Here is an 18,516-nt window from a genome sequence, read left to right on the forward strand (position 1 = left end):
GAGGGTCCACCGGTACAGGAAGTCTACAGGATGCCTACAGGATGCCTACAGGAAGTCTACAGGCCTCACCAGACTGGTCTGAGGGTCCACCGGTACAGGAAGTCTACAGGATGCCTACAGGATGTCTACAGGATGTCTACAGGAAGTCTACAGACCTCACCAGACTGGTCTGAGGGTCCACCGGTACAGGAAGTCTACAGACCTCACCAGACTGGTCTAAGGGTCCACAGGTACAGGAAGTCTACAGGATGCCTACAGGATGTCTACAGGAAGTCTAGAGGATGTCTACAGGATGCCTACAGGATGCCTACAGGAAGTCTACAGGATGTCTACAGGATGTCTAGAGGATGTCTACAGGATGTCTAGAGGATGCCTACAGGATGTCTACAGGATGTCTACAGGATGCCTACAGGATGTCTACAGGATGCCTACAGGATGCCTACAGGATGCCTACAGGATGTCTACAGGATGTCTACAGGAAGTCTACAGGATGCCTACAGGATGTCTACAGGATGCCTACAGGATGCCTACAGGATGTCTACAGGATGTCTACAGGAAGTCTACAGGATGTCTACAGGATGTCTACAGGAAGTCTACAGGATGTCTACAGGAAGTCTACAGGATGTCTACAGGATGTCTACAGGATCCTTACTTAGGAAATAGTCTACAACCATCTACAACAGGACTACCAGCTACAGCAGGACTACCAGACTACCGTCTACAGCAGGACTACCAGCTACAACAGGACTACCAGCTACAGCAGGGCTACCATCTACAACAGGACTACCAGCTACAACAGGACTACCAGACTACCAGCTACAGCAGGACTACCAGCTACAACAGGACTACCAGCTACAACAGGACTACCAGCTACAACAGGACTACCAGCTACAACAGGACTACCAGACTACCGTCTACAGCAGGACTACCAGCTACAGCAGGACTACCAGACTACAGCAGGACTACCAGCTACAGCAGGACTACCAGACTACCGTCTACAGCAGGACTACAAGACTACAGCAGGACTACCATCTACAGCAGGACTACCAGCTACAACAGGACTACCAGACTACAGCAGGACTACCAGACTACCATCTACAACAGGACTACCAGCTACAACAGGACTACCAGACTACCATCTACAGCAGGACTACCAGACTAGTCTACAGCAGGACTACCAGCTACAACAGGACTACCAGCTACAACAGGACTACCAGCTACAACAGGACTACCAGCTACAGCAGGACTACCAGCTACAGCAGGACTACCAGCTACAGCAGGACTACCAGCTACAGCAGGACTACCAGCTACAACAGGACTACCAGACTACCATCTACAGCAGGACTACCAGCTACAGCAGGACTACCAGACTACCATCTACAGCAGGACTACCAGACCACAGTCTACAGCAGGACTACCAGCTACAACAGGACTACCAGACTACCGCCTACAGCAGGACTACCGCAGGACTACCAGACTACAACAGGACTACCAGACTACCGCCTACCGCAGGACTACCAGCTACAACAGGACTACCAGACTACCGCCTACAGCAGGACTACCGCAGGACTACCAGCTACAACAGGACTACCAGACTACCGCCTACAGCAGGACTACCGCAGGACTACCAGACTACAGCAGGACTACCACCTACAGCAGGACTACAGCAGGACTACCAGACTACAGTCTACAGCAGGACTACCACCTACAGCAGGACTACCGCAGGACTACCAGACTACAGCAGGACTACCAGACTACAGCAGGACTACCAGACTACAGCAGGACTACCAGACTACAGTCTACAGCAGGACTACCAGACTACCATCTACAGCAGGACTACCACCTACAGCAGGACTACCAGACTACAGCAGGACTACCAGACTACAGCAGGACTACCAGACTACAGTCTACAGCAGGACTACCAGACTACCATCTACAGCAGGACTACCACCTACAGCAGGACTACAGCAGGACTACCAGACTACAGCAGGACTACCAGACTACAGTCTACAGCAGGACTACCAGCTACAACAGGACTACCAGACTACCGCCTACAGCAGGACTACAGCAGGACTACCAGACTACAGTCTACAGCAGGACTACCAGCTACAACAGGACTACCAGACTACCGCCTACAGCAGGACTACAGCAGGACTACCAGACTACAGTCTACAGCAGGACTACCAGCTACAACAGGACTACCAGACTACAGTCTACAGCAGGACTACCAGACTACCATCTACAGCAGGACTACCACCTACAGCAGGACTACCGCAGGACTACCAGACTACAACAGGACTACCAGACTACCGCCTACCGCAGGACTACCAGCTACAACAGGACTACCAGACTACCGCCTACAGCAGGACTACCGCAGGACTACCAGACTACAGCAGGACTACCACCGACAGCAGGACTACAGCAGGACTACCAGACTACAGTCTACAGCAGGACTACCACCTACAGCAGGACTACAGCAGGACTACCAGACTACAGCAGGACTACCACCTACAGCAGGACTACCAGACTACCATCTACAGCAGGACTACCACCTACAGCAGGACTACAGCAGGACTACCAGACTACAGCAGGACTACCACCTACAGCAGGACTACCAGACTACAGCAGGACTACCCCTATAGCAGGACTACCAGACTACAGTCTACAGCAGGACTACCACCTACAGCAGGACTACCGCAGGACTACCAGACTACAGCAGGACTACCAGACTACAGCAGGACTACCAGACTACCATCTACAGCAGGACCACATTCAACTCTGTTCAACTCTGACTGTCTCAGAGCTTTATTCAGGGACACGTGGTTTCTACATTCAACTCTGTTCAACTCTGACTGTCTCATAGCTTTATTCAGGGAGACCTGGTTTCTACATTCAACTCTGTCTCAGAGCTTTATTCAGGGAGACCTGGTTTCTACATTCAACTCTGTCTCAGAGCTTTATTCAGGGAGACATGGTTTCTACATTCAACACTGTCTCAGAGCTTTATTCAGGGACACGTGGTTTCTACATTCAACACTGTCTCAGAGCTTTATTCAGGGAGACCTGGTTTCTACATTCAACACTGTTCAACACTGTCTCATAGCTTTATTCAGGGAGACGTGGTTTCTACATTCAACTCTGTCTCAGAGCTTTTTTCAGGGTGACATGGTTTCTACATTCAACACTGTTCAACACTGTCTCAGAGCTTTATTCAGGGAGACATGGTTTCTACATTCAACACTGTTCAACACTGTCTCAGAGCTTTATTCAGGGAGACATGGTTTCTACATTCAACACTGTCTCAGAGCTTTATTCGGGGAGACATGGTTTCTACATTCAACACGGTCTCATAGCTTTATTCAGGGAGACATGGTTTCTACATTCAACACTGTCTCAGAGCTTTATTCAGGGAGACATGGTTTCTACATTCAACACTGTTCAACACTGTCTCAGAGCTTTATTCAGGGAGACATGGTTTCTACATTCAACACTGTTCAACACTGTCTCAGAGCTTTATTCAGGGAGACATGGTTTCTATATTCAACACTGTCTCAGAGCTTTATTCGGGGAGACATGTTTTCTACATTCAACACTGTCTCAGAGCTTTATTCAGGGAGACATGGTTTCTACATTCAACACTGTCTCAGAGCTTTATTCGGGGAGACATGGTTTCTACATTCAACACTGTTCAACACTGTCTCAGAGCTTTATTCAGGGAGACATGGTTTCTATATTCAACTCTGTCTCAGAGCTTTATTCAGGGAGACATGGTTTCTACATTCAACACTGTCTCAGAGCTTTATTCGGGGAGACATGGTTTCTACATTCAACACGGTCTCATAGCTTTATTCAGGGAGACATGGTTTCTACATTCAACACTGTCTCAGAGCTTTATTCAGGGAGACCTGGTTTCTACATTCAACACTGTTCAACTCTGACTCAGATCCCATTTCGGATGTAGACCTTTTGTATATAAATAGTAAGTGGGGGAGAAAATGTAGACTATGTTGAAGGAGTAGTCTATATGAAGCCTGTGAACGACAGAGTCAACTCAACACAGATACAGGGACGGGCTTGAGGAAGAGGAGATTTACAAGTCAACTCAACACAGATACAGGGACGGGCTTGAGGAAGAGGAGATTTACAACTCAACTCAGATACAGGGACGGGCTTGAGGAAGAGGAGATTTACAAGTCAACACAGATACAGGGACGGGCTTGAGGAAGAGGAGATTTACAAGTCAACACAGATACAGGGACGGGCTTGAGGAAGAGGAGATTTACAAGTCAACACAGATACAGGGACGGGCCTGAGGAAGAGGAGATTTACAAGTCAACACAGATACAGGGACGGGCTTGAGGAAGAGGAGATTTACAAGTCAACACAGATACAGGGACGGGCCTGAGGAAGAGGAGATTTACAAGTCAACACAGATACAGGGACGGGCCTGAGGAAGAGGAGATTTACAAGTCAACACAGATACAGGGACGGGCCTGAGGAAGAGGAGATTTACAAGTCAACACAGATACAGGGACGGGCCTGAGGAAGAGGAGATTTACAAGTCAACACAGATACAGGGACGGGCCTGAGGAAGAGGAGATTTACAAGTCAACACAGATACAGGGACGGGCCTGAGGAAGAGGAGATTTACAACTCAACACAGATACAGGGACGGGCCTGAGGAAGAGGAGGCATATTGTTACTCCTGCTACCCTGGTAACCATCACCGCCCTGCACTCTAATTTAACACCATTCATCACAACCACAGACAGACAGATACAGGGACGGGCCTGAGGAAGAGGAGGCATATTGTTACTCCTGCTACCCTGGTAACCATCACCGCCCTGCACTCTAATTTAACACCATTCATTACAACCACAGACAGACAGATACAGGGACGGACCTGAGGAAGAGGAGGCATATTGTTACTCCTGCTACCCTGGTAACCATCACCGCCCTGCACTCTAATTTAACACCATTCATCACAACCACAGACAGACAGATACAGGGACGGGCCTGAGGAAGAGGAGGCATATTGTTACTCCTGCTACCCTGGTAACCATCACCGCCCTGCACTCTAATTTAACGCCATTCATCACAACCACAGACAGACAGAGGAAGAACAGTGAAGTTAAAAGGGCAGAGGAGGAAACTAATGGTCTCATTTGTTATGTACGAGAGAGAGAGAGAGAGTGCAGAAAGAAACTGAGACTCCCACATCCGCAATTCTGTTCGGCGAGACCAGAGGCATCAACAAATAAAACTGACTAGAAAACGTTACTCAGATCTTTATTTACATATAAAGGCTTTAACAAAACCCCAAATGTCAAAGGCCTTGATTGTCAATGTATGGATAAAAAAAAACAAGATTTACAAAAGGCCGTTCTCACTCACACACACACACACACACACACACACACACACACACCTGGTCTTCATGAAACGTCCTCTCCTACTACAGAATCAGTCTCCCCTGAGAGGCTGGTTGTGTTTCATCTCCAGGTCGTAAAATCCCTCCACGTCCCCGGGAGAATACCCAGGCTGCCCCGGGACAATGCTGACTGGGGCACTAGAGGAGCTCTATTCTTCTCTCCCAGGTTTGTCCTGGGTCCATGGCAACCGACCTGTGCTATCCCAGGGTCCCGCTGGGCTGGCGATGGTACACTGACAAGGGGCTGCTATTAAATCAGGGGGTGGAGGAGGGGTGGACGATGAGACATGAAGGAGTCAGGGAACAGAGACAGGAGAACAGACTGGACCAACTACCTTAAAGGAGGTGTCTGTCTGCCTCCCTGCCCAACCTGTCTATGGTAGAACAGACTGGACCAACTACCTTAAAGGAGGTGACTGTCTCTCTGCCCAACCTGTCTATGGTAGAACAGACTGGACCAACTACCTTAAAGGAGGTGACTGTCTGTCTGCCTCCCTGCCCAACCTGTCTATGGTAGAACAGACTGGACCAATTACCTTAAAGGAGGTGACTGTCTCTCTGCCTCCCTGCCCAACCTGTCTATGGTAGAACAGACTGGACCAATTACCTTAAAGGAGGTGACTGTCTGCCTCCCTGCTCAACCTGTCTATGGGAGAACAGACTGGACCAACTACCTTAAAGGAGGTGACTGTCTGCCTCCCTGCCCAACCTGTCTATGGTAGAACAGACTGGACCAACTACCTTAAAGGAGGTGACTGTCTGTCTGCCTCCCTGCCCAACCTGTCTATGGTAGAACAGACTGGACCAACTACCTTAAAGGAGGTGACTGTCTGCCTCCCTGCCCAACCTGTCTATGGTAGAACAGACTGGACCAACTACCTTAAAGGAGGTGTCTGTCTGCCTCCCTGCCCAACCTGTCTATGGTAGAACAGACTGGACCAATTACCTTAAAGGAGGTGACTGTCTGCCTCCCTGCCCAACCTGTCTATGGTAGAACAGACTGGACCAATTACCTTAAAGGAGGTGTCTGTCTGTCTGCCTCCCTGCCCAACCTGTCTATGGTAGAACAGACTGGACCAACTACCTTAAAGGAGGTGACTGTCTGTCTGCCTCCCTGCCCAACCTGTCTATGGTAGAACAGACTGGACCAACTACCTTAAAGGAGGTGACTGTCTGCCTCCCTGCCCAACCTGTTATGGTAGAACAGACTGGACCAATTACCTTAAAGGAGGTGACTGTCTGTCTGCCTCCCTGCCCAACCTGTCTATGGTAGAAGACACAGCAGCCAACATCTGACCCAATGTCCCAGACAGTAACTGACCCCCCGTGTCCCAGACAGTAACTGACCCCCGTGTCTCAGACAGTAACTGACCCCCCGTGTCTCAGACAGTAATTGACCCGTGTCTCAGACAGTAACCGACCCCCGTGTCTCAGACAGTAACCGACCCCCGTGTCTCAGACAGTAACAGACCCCCCCGTGTCTCAGACAGTAACCGACCCCCGTGTCTCCGACAGTAACCGACCCCCCGTGTCTCCGACAGTAACCGACCCCCGTGTCTCAGACAGTAACCGACCTGGTGTCTCAGACAGTAACTGACCCCCGTGTCCCAGACAGTAACTGACCCCGTGTCTCAGACAGTAACTGACCCCCGTGTCCCAGACAGTAACTGACCCCCGTGTCTCAGACAGTAACTGACCTGGTGTCTCAGACAGTAACTGACCCCCGTGTCTCCGACAGTAACTGACCCCCGTGTCTCCGACAGTAACTGACCCCCGTGTCCCAGACAGTAACTGACCCCCGTGTCCCAGACAGTAACTGACCCCCCGTGTCTCAGACAGTAACTGACCCCCCGTGTCTCAGACAGTAACTGACCCCCCGTGTCTCAGACAGTAACTGACCCCCCCGTGTCTCAGACAGTAACTGACCCCCGTGTCCCAGACAGTAACTGACCCCCGCGTCTCAGACAGTAACTGACCCCCCGTGTCTCAGACAGTAACTGACCCCCGCGTCTCAGACAGTAACTGACCCCCGCGTCTCAGACAGTAACTGACCCCCGCCTCTCAGACAGTAACCGACCCCCGTGTCTCAGACAGTAACCGACCCCCGTGTCTCAGACAGTAACTGACCCCCGTGTCTCAGACAGTAACTGACCCCCGTGTCTCAGACAGTAACTGACCCCCGTGTCTCAGACAGTAACCGACCCCCCGTGTCTCAGACAGTAACCGACCCCCCCGTGTCTCAGACAGTAACTGACCCCGTGTCTCAGACAGTAACTGACCCCGTGTCTCAGACAGTAACTGACCCCCCGTGTCTCAGACAGTAACTGACCCCGTGTCTCAGACAGTAACTGACCCCGTGTCTCAGACAGTAACTGACCCCGTGTCTCAGACAGTAACTGACCCCCGTGTCTCAGACAGTAACTGACCCCCCGTGTCTCAGACAGTAACTGACCCGTGTCTCAGACAGTAACTGACCCCCCTGTCTCCGACAGTAACTGACCCCCGTGTCTCCGACAGTAACTGACCCGTGTCTCCGACAGTAACTGACCCCCGTGTCTCAGACAGTAACTGACCCCCCGTGTCTCAGACAGTAACTGACCCCCCGTGTCTCAGACAGTAACTGACCCCGTGTCTCAGACAGTAACTGACCCCCGTGTCTCAGACAGTAACTGACCCCCGTGTCTCAGACAGTAACTGACCCCCGTGTCTCAGACAGTAACTGACCCCCGTGTCTCAGACAGTAACTGACCCCCCGTGTCTCAGACAGTAACTGACCCCCGTGTCTCAGACAGTAACTGACCCCCGTGTCTCAGACAGTAACTGACCCCGTGTCTCAGACAGTAACTGACCCCGTGTCTCAGACAGTAACTGACCCCCGTGTCTGACAGTAACTGACCCCCGTGTCTGACAGTAACTGACCCCCGTGTCTGACAGTAACTGACCCCGTGTCTCAGACAGTAACTGACCCCCGTGTCTCAGACAGTAACTGACCCCCGTGTCTCCGACAGTAACTGACCCCCGTGTCTCAGACAGTAACTGACCCCCCGTGTCTCCGACAGTAACTGACCCCGTGTCTCCGACAGTAACTGACCCCCGTGTCTCCGACAGTAACTGACCCCCGTGTCTCAGACAGTAACTGACCCGTGTCTCAGACAGTAACTGACCCCCCGTGTCTCAGACAGTAACTGACCCCCCGTGTCTCAGACAGTAACTGACCCCGTGTTTCAGACAGTAACTGACCCCCGTGTCTCAGACAGTAACTGACCCCCCGTGTCTCAGACAGTAACTGACCCCCCGTGTCTCAGACAGTAACTGACCCCCCGTGTCCCAGACAGTAACTGACCTGGTGTCTCAGACAGTAACTGACCCCCCGTGTCTCAGACAGTAACTGACCCCCCGTGTCTCAGACAGTAACTGACCTGGTGTCTCAGACAGTAACTGACCTGGTGTCTCAGACAGTAACTGACCCCCCGTGTCCCAGACAGTAACTGACCTGGTGTCTCAGACAGTAACTGACCCCCGTGTCTCAGACAGTAACTGACCCCCCGTGTCTCAGACAGTAACTGACCTGGTGTCTCAGACAGTAACTGACCCCCCGTGTCTCAGACAGTAACTGACCCCGTGTCTCAGACAGTAACTGACCCCCGTGTCTCAGACAGTAACTGACCCGTGTCTCAGACAGTAACTGACCCCCGTGTCTCAGACAGTAACTGACCCGTGTCTCAGACAGTAACTGACCCCCCGTGTCTCAGACAGTAACTGACCCCCGTGTCTCAGACAGTAACTGACCCCCGTGTCTCAGACAGTAACTGACCCCCGTCTCAGACAGTAACTGACCCCCGTGTCTCCGACAGTAACTGACCCCCGTGTCTCAGACAGTAACTGACCCCGTGTCTCAGACAGTAACTGACCCCCGTGTCTCAGACAGTAACTGACCCCCGTGTCTCAGACAGTAACTGACCCCCGTGTCTCAGACAGTAACTGACCCCCGTGTCTCAGACAGTAACTGACCCCCGTGTCTCAGACAGTAACTGACCCCCGTGTCTCAGACAGTAACTGACCCCGTGTCTCAGACAGTAACTGACCCCCGTGTCTCAGACAGTAACTGACCCCCGTGTCTCAGACAGTAACTGACCCCCGTGTCTCAGACAGTAACTGACCCCCGTGTCTCAGACAGTAACTGACCCCCGTGTCTCAGACAGTAACTGACCCCCGTGTCTCAGACAGTAACTGACCCCCGTGTCTCAGACAGTAACTGACCCCCGTGTCTCAGACAGTAACTGACCCCCGTGTCTCAGACAGTAACTGACCCCCGTGTCTCCGACAGTAACTGACCCCCGTGTCTCCGACAGTAACTGACCCCCGTGTCTCCGACAGTAACTGACCTGGTGTCTCAGACAGTAACTGACCCCCGTGTCTCAGACAGTAACTGACCCCCCGTGTCTCCGACAGTAACTGACCCCCGTGTCTCAGACAGTAACTGACCCCCGTGTCTCCGACAGTAACTGACCCCCGTGTCTCCGACAGTAACTGACCTGGTGTCTCAGACAGTAACTGACCCCCGTGTCTCAGACAGTAACTGACCCCCCGTGTCTCCGACAGTAACTGACCCCCGTGTCTCAGACAGTAACTGACCCCCGTGTCTCAGACAGTAACTGACCCCCCCGTGTCTCCGACAGTAACTGACCCCCCGTGTCTCAGACAGTAACTGCATGTCATATTGCACCCAGCTGACAGACCACAGCAGTCAACAACTGAAGAGCTTTACAGGCCACCCCGGGGCCCAGAGCCCGCCCCAAAGGCCACCACAGGGCCCAGAGCCCGCCCCAAAGGCCACCACAGGGCCCAGAGCCCGCCCCAAAGGCCACCCCGGGGCCCAGAGCCCGCCCCAAAGGCCACCACAGGGCCCAGAGCCCGCCCCAAAGGCCACCACAGGGCCCAGAGCCCGCCCCAAAGGCCACCCCGGGGCCCAGAGCCCGCCCCAAAGGCCACCACAGGGCCCAGAGCCCGCCCCAAAGGCCACCACAGGGCCCAGAGCCTGCCCCAGACCCCGAATAAACTCTTAAAGACCTAGTAATATTTTACATAAATAGCAGTCGATATCAATCGTCACCTTATTTCAGTCTCATCTGAAAGTTGTAAATTCTTGGTTATCTTCACAAACCCTGGCTAACAAGTTGATTCAGCAATGCAAAATTGGGTTTAATTATTGATTTACTAAATACCTAACTAAATCACAAGGAACACAGAATCAATCATACCTTGATTACAAATTACGTCATAAAGGAAAACGTCCCTAGTGGACGGAACAGATATGACAGCTGGTTACACAAAGAAAAGGGAGATTGGGTTTGAGTGAAAGAGCGGGAAGACTGAGGAACAAAGGGAGAAGCGATGTCTATCGTAAATACAGTATCTTATGCATTCTAAATAACGCCCATTTGGAAAAGGAAAATGCAATAAATATTTACTCTGAGCTGCGCTTCAATAGGTTGGTGGGAGACGGATGGCGGGGTTGCCCAACAGAGTCCTTTGAAGAGTTTCTCTGGTGGTGAACGGGATACGTTGTAGTGTTGTCGTTGGGTGGTAGACGGGATACTCTGTCTTTCCTAGCCCACGTTTTCAGCTGCTGTTGCTAACTCAAAGGCTAGGATGTCTCACTTCTTTAGTGAATAAGAGTTCAAAGTTCATACCATTCACAACCAAAGCTCACGCTGAAGTTGGCTTCGTTCTGTAGTTGACATGTTCGTCCTTTTTAACGTATGGACCGTCGTCCTCACGTCCTCGGAACAGATATTTATATTGTCGTCAAGGCTTTATATAGGAAGGGAGAGGAGGGTGTGTTTCATTGGTTATAACCAATGTCTCTTCAGGTGGGCGGGCCACTGAGTCGGGCCTAATTCACTCATGAAAACCCAATTCTCACATTTTAGAAGCTAAAATCACATTTCATTCCATCACAATTTCATATTCAAACATTTAAATTGCACAACAATTCCATGTGAATCTGATAACTATAATGTGTAGACTTTCCACTGTAGAGTTTATGTCATCCTATCATTGATGAGAATGTCTCAGATGACAACAGAACTGACATCATATTCATTGAGTACCACCGCCTATGTTCAATTGGTCGGATTACCAGAATATAGTTAATTTCCCCCCACATTCTGATGTTCCCAGAATCTCTATGTTAACCAAGGGGTTTTCTTGTGGCCCCCAGCAGACAAAGTCCCTCACTCAACACATGGCCTGCCTGCTTTGCTGCACTCATCCCACCCCAGTCTCCCTGTCTCCCTCCCTCCACTCACCTTGGAAGGCTGCTACGTTCCTGGAGAAGAGGAACTTGAGGCTGGCGGAGGAAGTCTGGAGGAGGTTCTGAACATCCCGCCGGGCAGCCACCTGATACCTCTCCTCCATCTTCTTAGAACAGCATGTCAGGTTCCTGGACTGGCACACCTGGAGGTCCGAACCTGGAAGTGGAATAAATGACTGTTACTCCGTTGTTCTGCCTCATTACATGAACAGGTCTTCCAAGAGAGAGGGTTCTGGAACATTAGGTCTTCCATTGTGATCATAGAGAGAGAGAGGGTTCTGGAACATTAGGTCTTCCATTGTGATCATAGAGAGAGAGAGGGTTCTGGAACATTGTTTACATCCATTCTGAATGATGATGAGTATGGCTAAAGTAGCATTGCTCAGCCAGACAGTGCTATGCTTTAACATGAGAGATGCTGTTTCATCCTCAGGTCTTTCTACTGCTGACATACATAGGAGAGGAGCTAGAGATGAATGTCATTCACTATTCATTTCCCCCTCCTTAACCCACTGGGCCGATTACTGCCAGACAGCCGCCCCGCGGCAGTGAAACCTGCCAGACAGCCGCCCCGCGGCAGTGAAACCTGCCAGACAGCCGCCCCGCGGCAGTGAAACCTGCCAGACAGCCGCCCCGCGGCAGTGTAACCTGCCAGTCAGCCGCCAACATGAAGCCACATCACTAGGGACCTATGTCACATGACTTGGATTTGAACCGGTATTTAAAACGTTTTCAACAAACGGTCCACTTCATGACACATGGTCCAGTAACATCCTCAGACAAGTGCTTTCATTTTTTGGTGTAATTCTCATTTTTGGAAAAGGCTTAAAATAAAAGAAGGTTAAATCTTGGTCATGTGACATGATAGTCCAAGACAAAGAGCCCTACTGACATCACATAAGAGATATGTCACATGAATAAATTGATCTCCGTCAAGACACAGACAGCATCACTTAGCGGTCAGTAGCACCACTGTCTTGAGGCTCGTAGTGGGCTCTCCCATCGAGCCTCCTGGATGATACAGGACCACATCCTCACCACTGTCTGAGGCTCGTAGTGGGCTCTCCTATCGAGCCTCCTGGATGATACAGGACGACATCCTCACCACTGTCTGAGGCTCGTAGTGGGCTCTCCTATCGAGCCTCCTGGATGATACAGGACCACATCCTCACCACTATCTGAGGCTCGTAGTGGGCTCTCCTATCGAGCCTCCTGGATGATACAGGACGACATCCTCACCACTGTCTGAGGCTCGTAGTGGGCTCTCCTATCGAGCCTCCTGGATGATACAGGACGACATCCTCACCACTGTCTTGAGGCTCGTAGTGGGCTCTCCTATCGAGCCTCCTGGATGATACAGGACCACATCCTCACCACTGTCTTGAGGCTCGTAGTGGGCTCTCCTATCGAGCCTCCTGGATGATACAGGACCACATCCTCACCACTGTCTTGAGGTTCGTAGTGGGCTCTCCCATCGAGCCTCCTGGATGATACAGGACCACGTCCTCACCACTGTCTGAGGCTCGTAGTGGGCTCTCCTATCGAGCCTCCTGGATGATACAGGACCACGTCCACACAGACGGTCTACGTGTTGAAACAAGCTCAGAAGGCAGATTTGTGTGAAAGCAAATCATGAGTCTTGCCGTTATCACCTCGTCAAGTGATGTCCATACATTTGCCACTACGTGTGGCAACGCTACCGGCTCGCCTTGGAAACACACACACACACACACACACACGGGACAATCAAAACAACTGTTTTTACTCTGAAAGGGTTTTCAGACAGACGTGCCGAAACAGTGTCTTTGGCAGCTCTTCCCTCCATCTATCAGACAACCTGTACTGGGCGTTGTCATCAGACAACCTGTACTGGGCGTCGTCATCAGACAACCTGTACTGGGCGTCGTCATCAGACAACCTGTACTGGGCGTCGTCATCAGACAACCTGTACTGGGCGTCGTCATCAGACAACCTGTACTGGGCGTTGTCGTCATCAGACAACCTGTACTGGGCGTTGTCATCAGACAACCTGTACTGGGCGTCGTCATCAGACAACCTGTACTGGGCGTCGTCATCAGACAACCTGTACTGGGCGTCGTCATCAGACAACCTGTACTGGGCGTCGTCATCAGACAACCTGTACTGGGCGTCGTCGTCAGACAACCTGTACTGGGCGTCGTCGTCAGACAACCTGTACTGGGCGTCGTCGTCAGACAACCTGTACTGGGCGTCGTCGTCAGACAACCTGTACTGGGCGTTGTCGTCATCAGACAACCTGTACTGGGCGTCGTCATCAGACAACCTGTACTGGGCGTCGTCATCAGACAACCTGTACTGGGCGTCGTCATCAGACAACCTGTACTGGGCGTCGTCGTCAGACAACCTGTACTGGGCGTCGTCGTCAGACAACCTGTACTGGGCGTCGTCGTCAGACAACCTGTACTGGGCGTCGTCGTCAGACAACCTGTACTGGGCGTTGTCGTCATCAGACAACCTGTACTGGGCGTCGTCATCAGACAACCTGTACTGGGCGTCGTCATCAGACAACCTGTACTGGGCGTCGTCATCAGACAACCTGTACTGGGCGTCGTCATCAGACAACCTGTACTGGGCGTCGTCATCAGACAACCTGTACTGGGCGTCGTCATCAGACAACCTGTACTGGGCGTTGTCATCAGACAACCTGTACTGGGCGTCGTCATCAGACAACCTGTACTGGGCGTCGTCATCAGACAACCTGTACTGGGCGTCGTCATCAGACAACCTGTACTGGGTGTCGTCACCAGACAACCTGTACTGGGCGTCGTCATCAGACAACCTGTACTGGGCGTCGTCATCAGACAACCTGTACTGGGTGTTGTCATCAGACAACCTGTACTGGGTGTCGTCATCAGACAACCTGTACTGGGTGTCGTCATCAGACAACCTGTACTGGGTGTTGTCATCAGACAACCTGTACTGGGCGTTGTCATCAGACAACCCGTACTGGGCGTCGTCGTCAGACAACCTGTACTGGGTGTCGTCATCAGACAACCTGTACTGGGCGTTGTCATCAGACAACCCGTACTGGGCGTCGTCGTCAGACAACCTGTACTGGGTGTCGTCATCAGACAACCTGTACTGGGCGTCGTCGTCAGACAACCTGTACTGGGCGTCGTCATCAGACAACCTGTACTGGGTGTCGTCGTCAGACAACCTGTACTGGGCGTTGTCATCAGACAACCCGTACTGGGCGTCGTCGTCAGACAACCTGTACTGGGTGTCGTCATCAGACAACCTGTACTGGGCGTCGTCATCAGACAACCTGTACTGGGCGGCGTCGTCAGACAACCTGTACTGGGCGTCGTTGTCATCAGACAACCTGTACTGGGCGTCGTTGTCATCAGACAACCTGTACTGGGCGTCGTCGTCAGACAACCTGTACTGGGTGGCGTTGTCATCAGACAACCTGTACTGGGTGTCGTCATCAGACAACCTGTACTGGGTGGCGTCGTCATCAGACAACCTGTACTGGGTGTCGTCATCAGACAACCTGTACTGGGCGTCGTCATCAGACAACCTGTACTGGGCGGCGTCGTCAGACAACCTGTACTGGGTGTTGTCATCAGACAACCTGTACTGGGTGGCGTCGTCATCAGACAACCTGTACTGGGCGTCGTCATCAGACAACCTGTACTGGGTGTTGTCATCAGACAACCTGTACTGGGCGTCGTCATCAGACAACCTGTACTGGGTGTTGTCATCAGACAACCTGTACTGGGCGTTGTCATCAGACAACCTGTACTGGGCGTTGTCAGACAACCTGTACTGGGCGTCGTCATCAGACAACCTGTACTGGGCGTCGTCGTCAGACAACCTGTACTGGGCGTTGTCAACAGACAACCTGTACTGGGCGTTGTCATCAGACAACCTGTACTGGGCGTTGTCATCAGACAACCTGTACTGGGCGTCGTCATCAGACAACCTGTACTGGGCGTCGTCATCAGACAACCTGTACTGGGCGTTGTCATCAGACAACCTGTACTGGGTGTTGTCATCAGACAACCTGTACTGGGTGTTGTCATCAGACAACCTGTACTGGGTGGCGTTGTCATCAGACAACCTGTACTGGGTGTTGTCGTCAGACAACCTGTACTGGGCGTCGTCATCAGACAACCTGTACTGGGCGTCGTCATCAGACAACCTGTACTGGGTGTTGTCATCAGACAACCTGTACTGGGTGTTGTCATCAGACAACCTGTACTGGGTGTTGTCATCAGACAACCTGTACTGGGTGTTGTCATCAGACAACCTGTACTGGGTGGCGTTGTCATCAGACAACCTGTACTGGGCGTCGTCATCAGACAACCTGTACTGGGCGTCGTCATCAGACAACCTGTACTGGGCGTCGTCATCAGACAACCTGTACTGGGCGTCGTCATCAGACAACCTGTACTGGGCGTCGTCATCAGACAACCTGTACTGGGCGTCGTCGTCAGACAACCTGTACTGGGCGTCGTCATCAGACAACCTGTACTGGGCGTCGTCATCAGACAACCTGTACTGGGTGTTGTCATCAGACAACCTGTACTGGGCGTCGTCATCAGACAACCTGTACTGGGTGTCGTCATCAGACAACCTGTACTGGGTGTCGTCATCAGACAACCTGTACTGGGTGTCGTCATCAGACAACCTGTACTGGGTGTTGTCATCAGACAACCTGTACTGGGCGTTGTCATCAGACAACCTGTACTGGGCGGCGTCGTCATCAGACAACCTGTACTGGGTGTTGTCATCAGACAACCTGTACTGGGTGTCGTCATCAGACAACCTGTACTGGGTGTCGTCATCAGACAACCTGTACTGGGTGTTGTCATCAGACAACCTGTACTGGGCGTCGTCATCAGACAACCCGTACTGGGTGTCGTCATCAGACAACCTGTACTGGGTGTCGTCATCAGACAACCTGTACTGGGCGTTGTCATCAGACAACCTGTACTGGGCGTTGTCATCAGACAACCTGTACTGGGTGGCGTCGTCATCAGACAACCTGTACTGGGTGTTGTCATCAGACAACCTGTACTGGGCGTCGTCATCAGACAACCTGTACTGGGCGTCGTCGTCAGACAACCTGTACTGGGTGTCGTCGTCAGACAACCTGTACTGGGTGTTGTCATCAGACAACCTGTACTGGGTGTCGTCATCAGACAACCTGTACTGGGCGTTGTCATCAGACAACCTGTACTGGGCGTCGTCATCAGACAACCTGTACTGGGCGTCGTCATCAGACAACCTGTACTGGGCGTCGTCATCAGACAACCTGTACTGGGCGTTGTCATCAGACAACCTGTACTGGGCGTCGTCATCAGACAACCTGTACTGGGCGTCGTCATCAGACAACCTGTACTGGGTGTCGTCATCAGACAACCTGTACTGGGCGTCGTCGTCAGACAACCTGTACTGGGCGTTGTCATCAGACAACCTGTACTGGGCGTCGTCATCAGACAACCTGTACTGGGCGTCGTCGTCAGACAACCTGTACTGGGTGTCGTCATCAGACAACCTGTACTGGGCGTCGTCGTCAGACAACCTGTACTGGGTGTTGTCATCAGACAACCTGTACTGGGCGTTGTCGTCAGACAACCTGTACTGGGTGTTGTCATCAGACAACCTGTACTGGGCGTCGTCGTCAGACAACCTGTACTGGGTGTTGTCATCAGACAACCTGTACTGGGCGTCGTCGTCAGACAACCTGTACTGGGCGTCGTCATCAGACAACCTGTACTGGGCGTCGTCGTCAGACAACCTGTACTGGGCGTTGTCATCAGACAACCTGTACTGGGCGTCGTCATCAGACAACCTGTACTGGGCGTCGTCATCAGACAACCTGTACTGGGCGTCGTCATCAGACAACCTGTACTGGGCGTCGTCATCAGACAACCTGTACTGGGCGTCGTCGTCAGACAACCTGTACTGGGTGTTGTCATCAGACAACCTGTACTGGGCGTCGTCATCAGACAACCTGTACTGGGCGTTGTCGTCAGACAACCTGTACTGGGCGTCGTCATCAGACAACCTGTACTGGGCGTTGTCATCAGACAACCTGTACTGGGCGTTGTCATCAGACAACCTGTACTGGGTGTCGTCGTCAGACAACCTGTACTGGGTGTTGTCATCAGACAACCTGTACTGGGTGTCGTCATCAGACAACCTGTACTGGGCGTTGTCATCAGACAACCTGTACTGGGCGTTGTCATCAGACAACCTGTACTGGGCGTCGTCATCAGACAACCTGTACTGGGCGTCGTCATCAGACAACCTGTACTGGGCGTCGTCATCAGACAACCTGTACTGGGCGTCGTCACCAGACAACCTGTACTGGGCGTCGTCATCAGACAACCTGTACTGGGCGTTGTCGTCATCAGACAACCTGTACTGGGCGTCGTCACCAGACAACCTGTACTGGGCGTCGTCATCAGACAACCTGTACTGGGTGTTGTCAGAGCGGGTTAGTCACTCAGAGGAGGAGATGGACAGTTAACACATTCCTTCTCATCTAGATAAGACAACATGATCCTCAGAGGCCTGATTTTATCTTTCCACTTAGAGACCACAGAAACTGGACTCGGTCCAACGCGCTGAAAGGCTCTGCTTGGATCTAGTCTATATACACGTGTAGTTTAAGGTGAACGGCTCTGCTTGGATCTAGTCTATTTACACGTGTAGTTTAAGGTGAAAGGCTCTGCTTGGATCTATAGTCTATATACACGTGTAGTTTAAGGTGAATAGC

General features: G+C 51.9%; 1 protein-coding gene across 1 annotated transcript in view; it reads right to left on the reverse strand.

Annotated features, from left to right (window-relative positions):
* The window catches only part of LOC135535190 (glypican-5-like), a 70,124-nt gene that overhangs the window by 37,813 nt on the left and 13,795 nt on the right, over window positions 1-18,516 (reverse strand). Inside the window, exon 2 of the mRNA XM_064961894.1 lies at window positions 11,743-11,904. Within this exon, the coding sequence (XP_064817966.1) occupies window positions 11,743-11,904 (162 nt within the window). The remainder of the gene's footprint in view (window positions 1-11,742; window positions 11,905-18,516) is intronic.

This window comes from Oncorhynchus masou, unplaced genomic scaffold (assembly GCF_036934945.1).
Source record: "Oncorhynchus masou masou isolate Uvic2021 unplaced genomic scaffold, UVic_Omas_1.1 unplaced_scaffold_459, whole genome shotgun sequence".
In the NCBI taxonomy this organism is placed as follows: domain Eukaryota; kingdom Metazoa; phylum Chordata; class Actinopteri; order Salmoniformes; family Salmonidae; genus Oncorhynchus; species Oncorhynchus masou.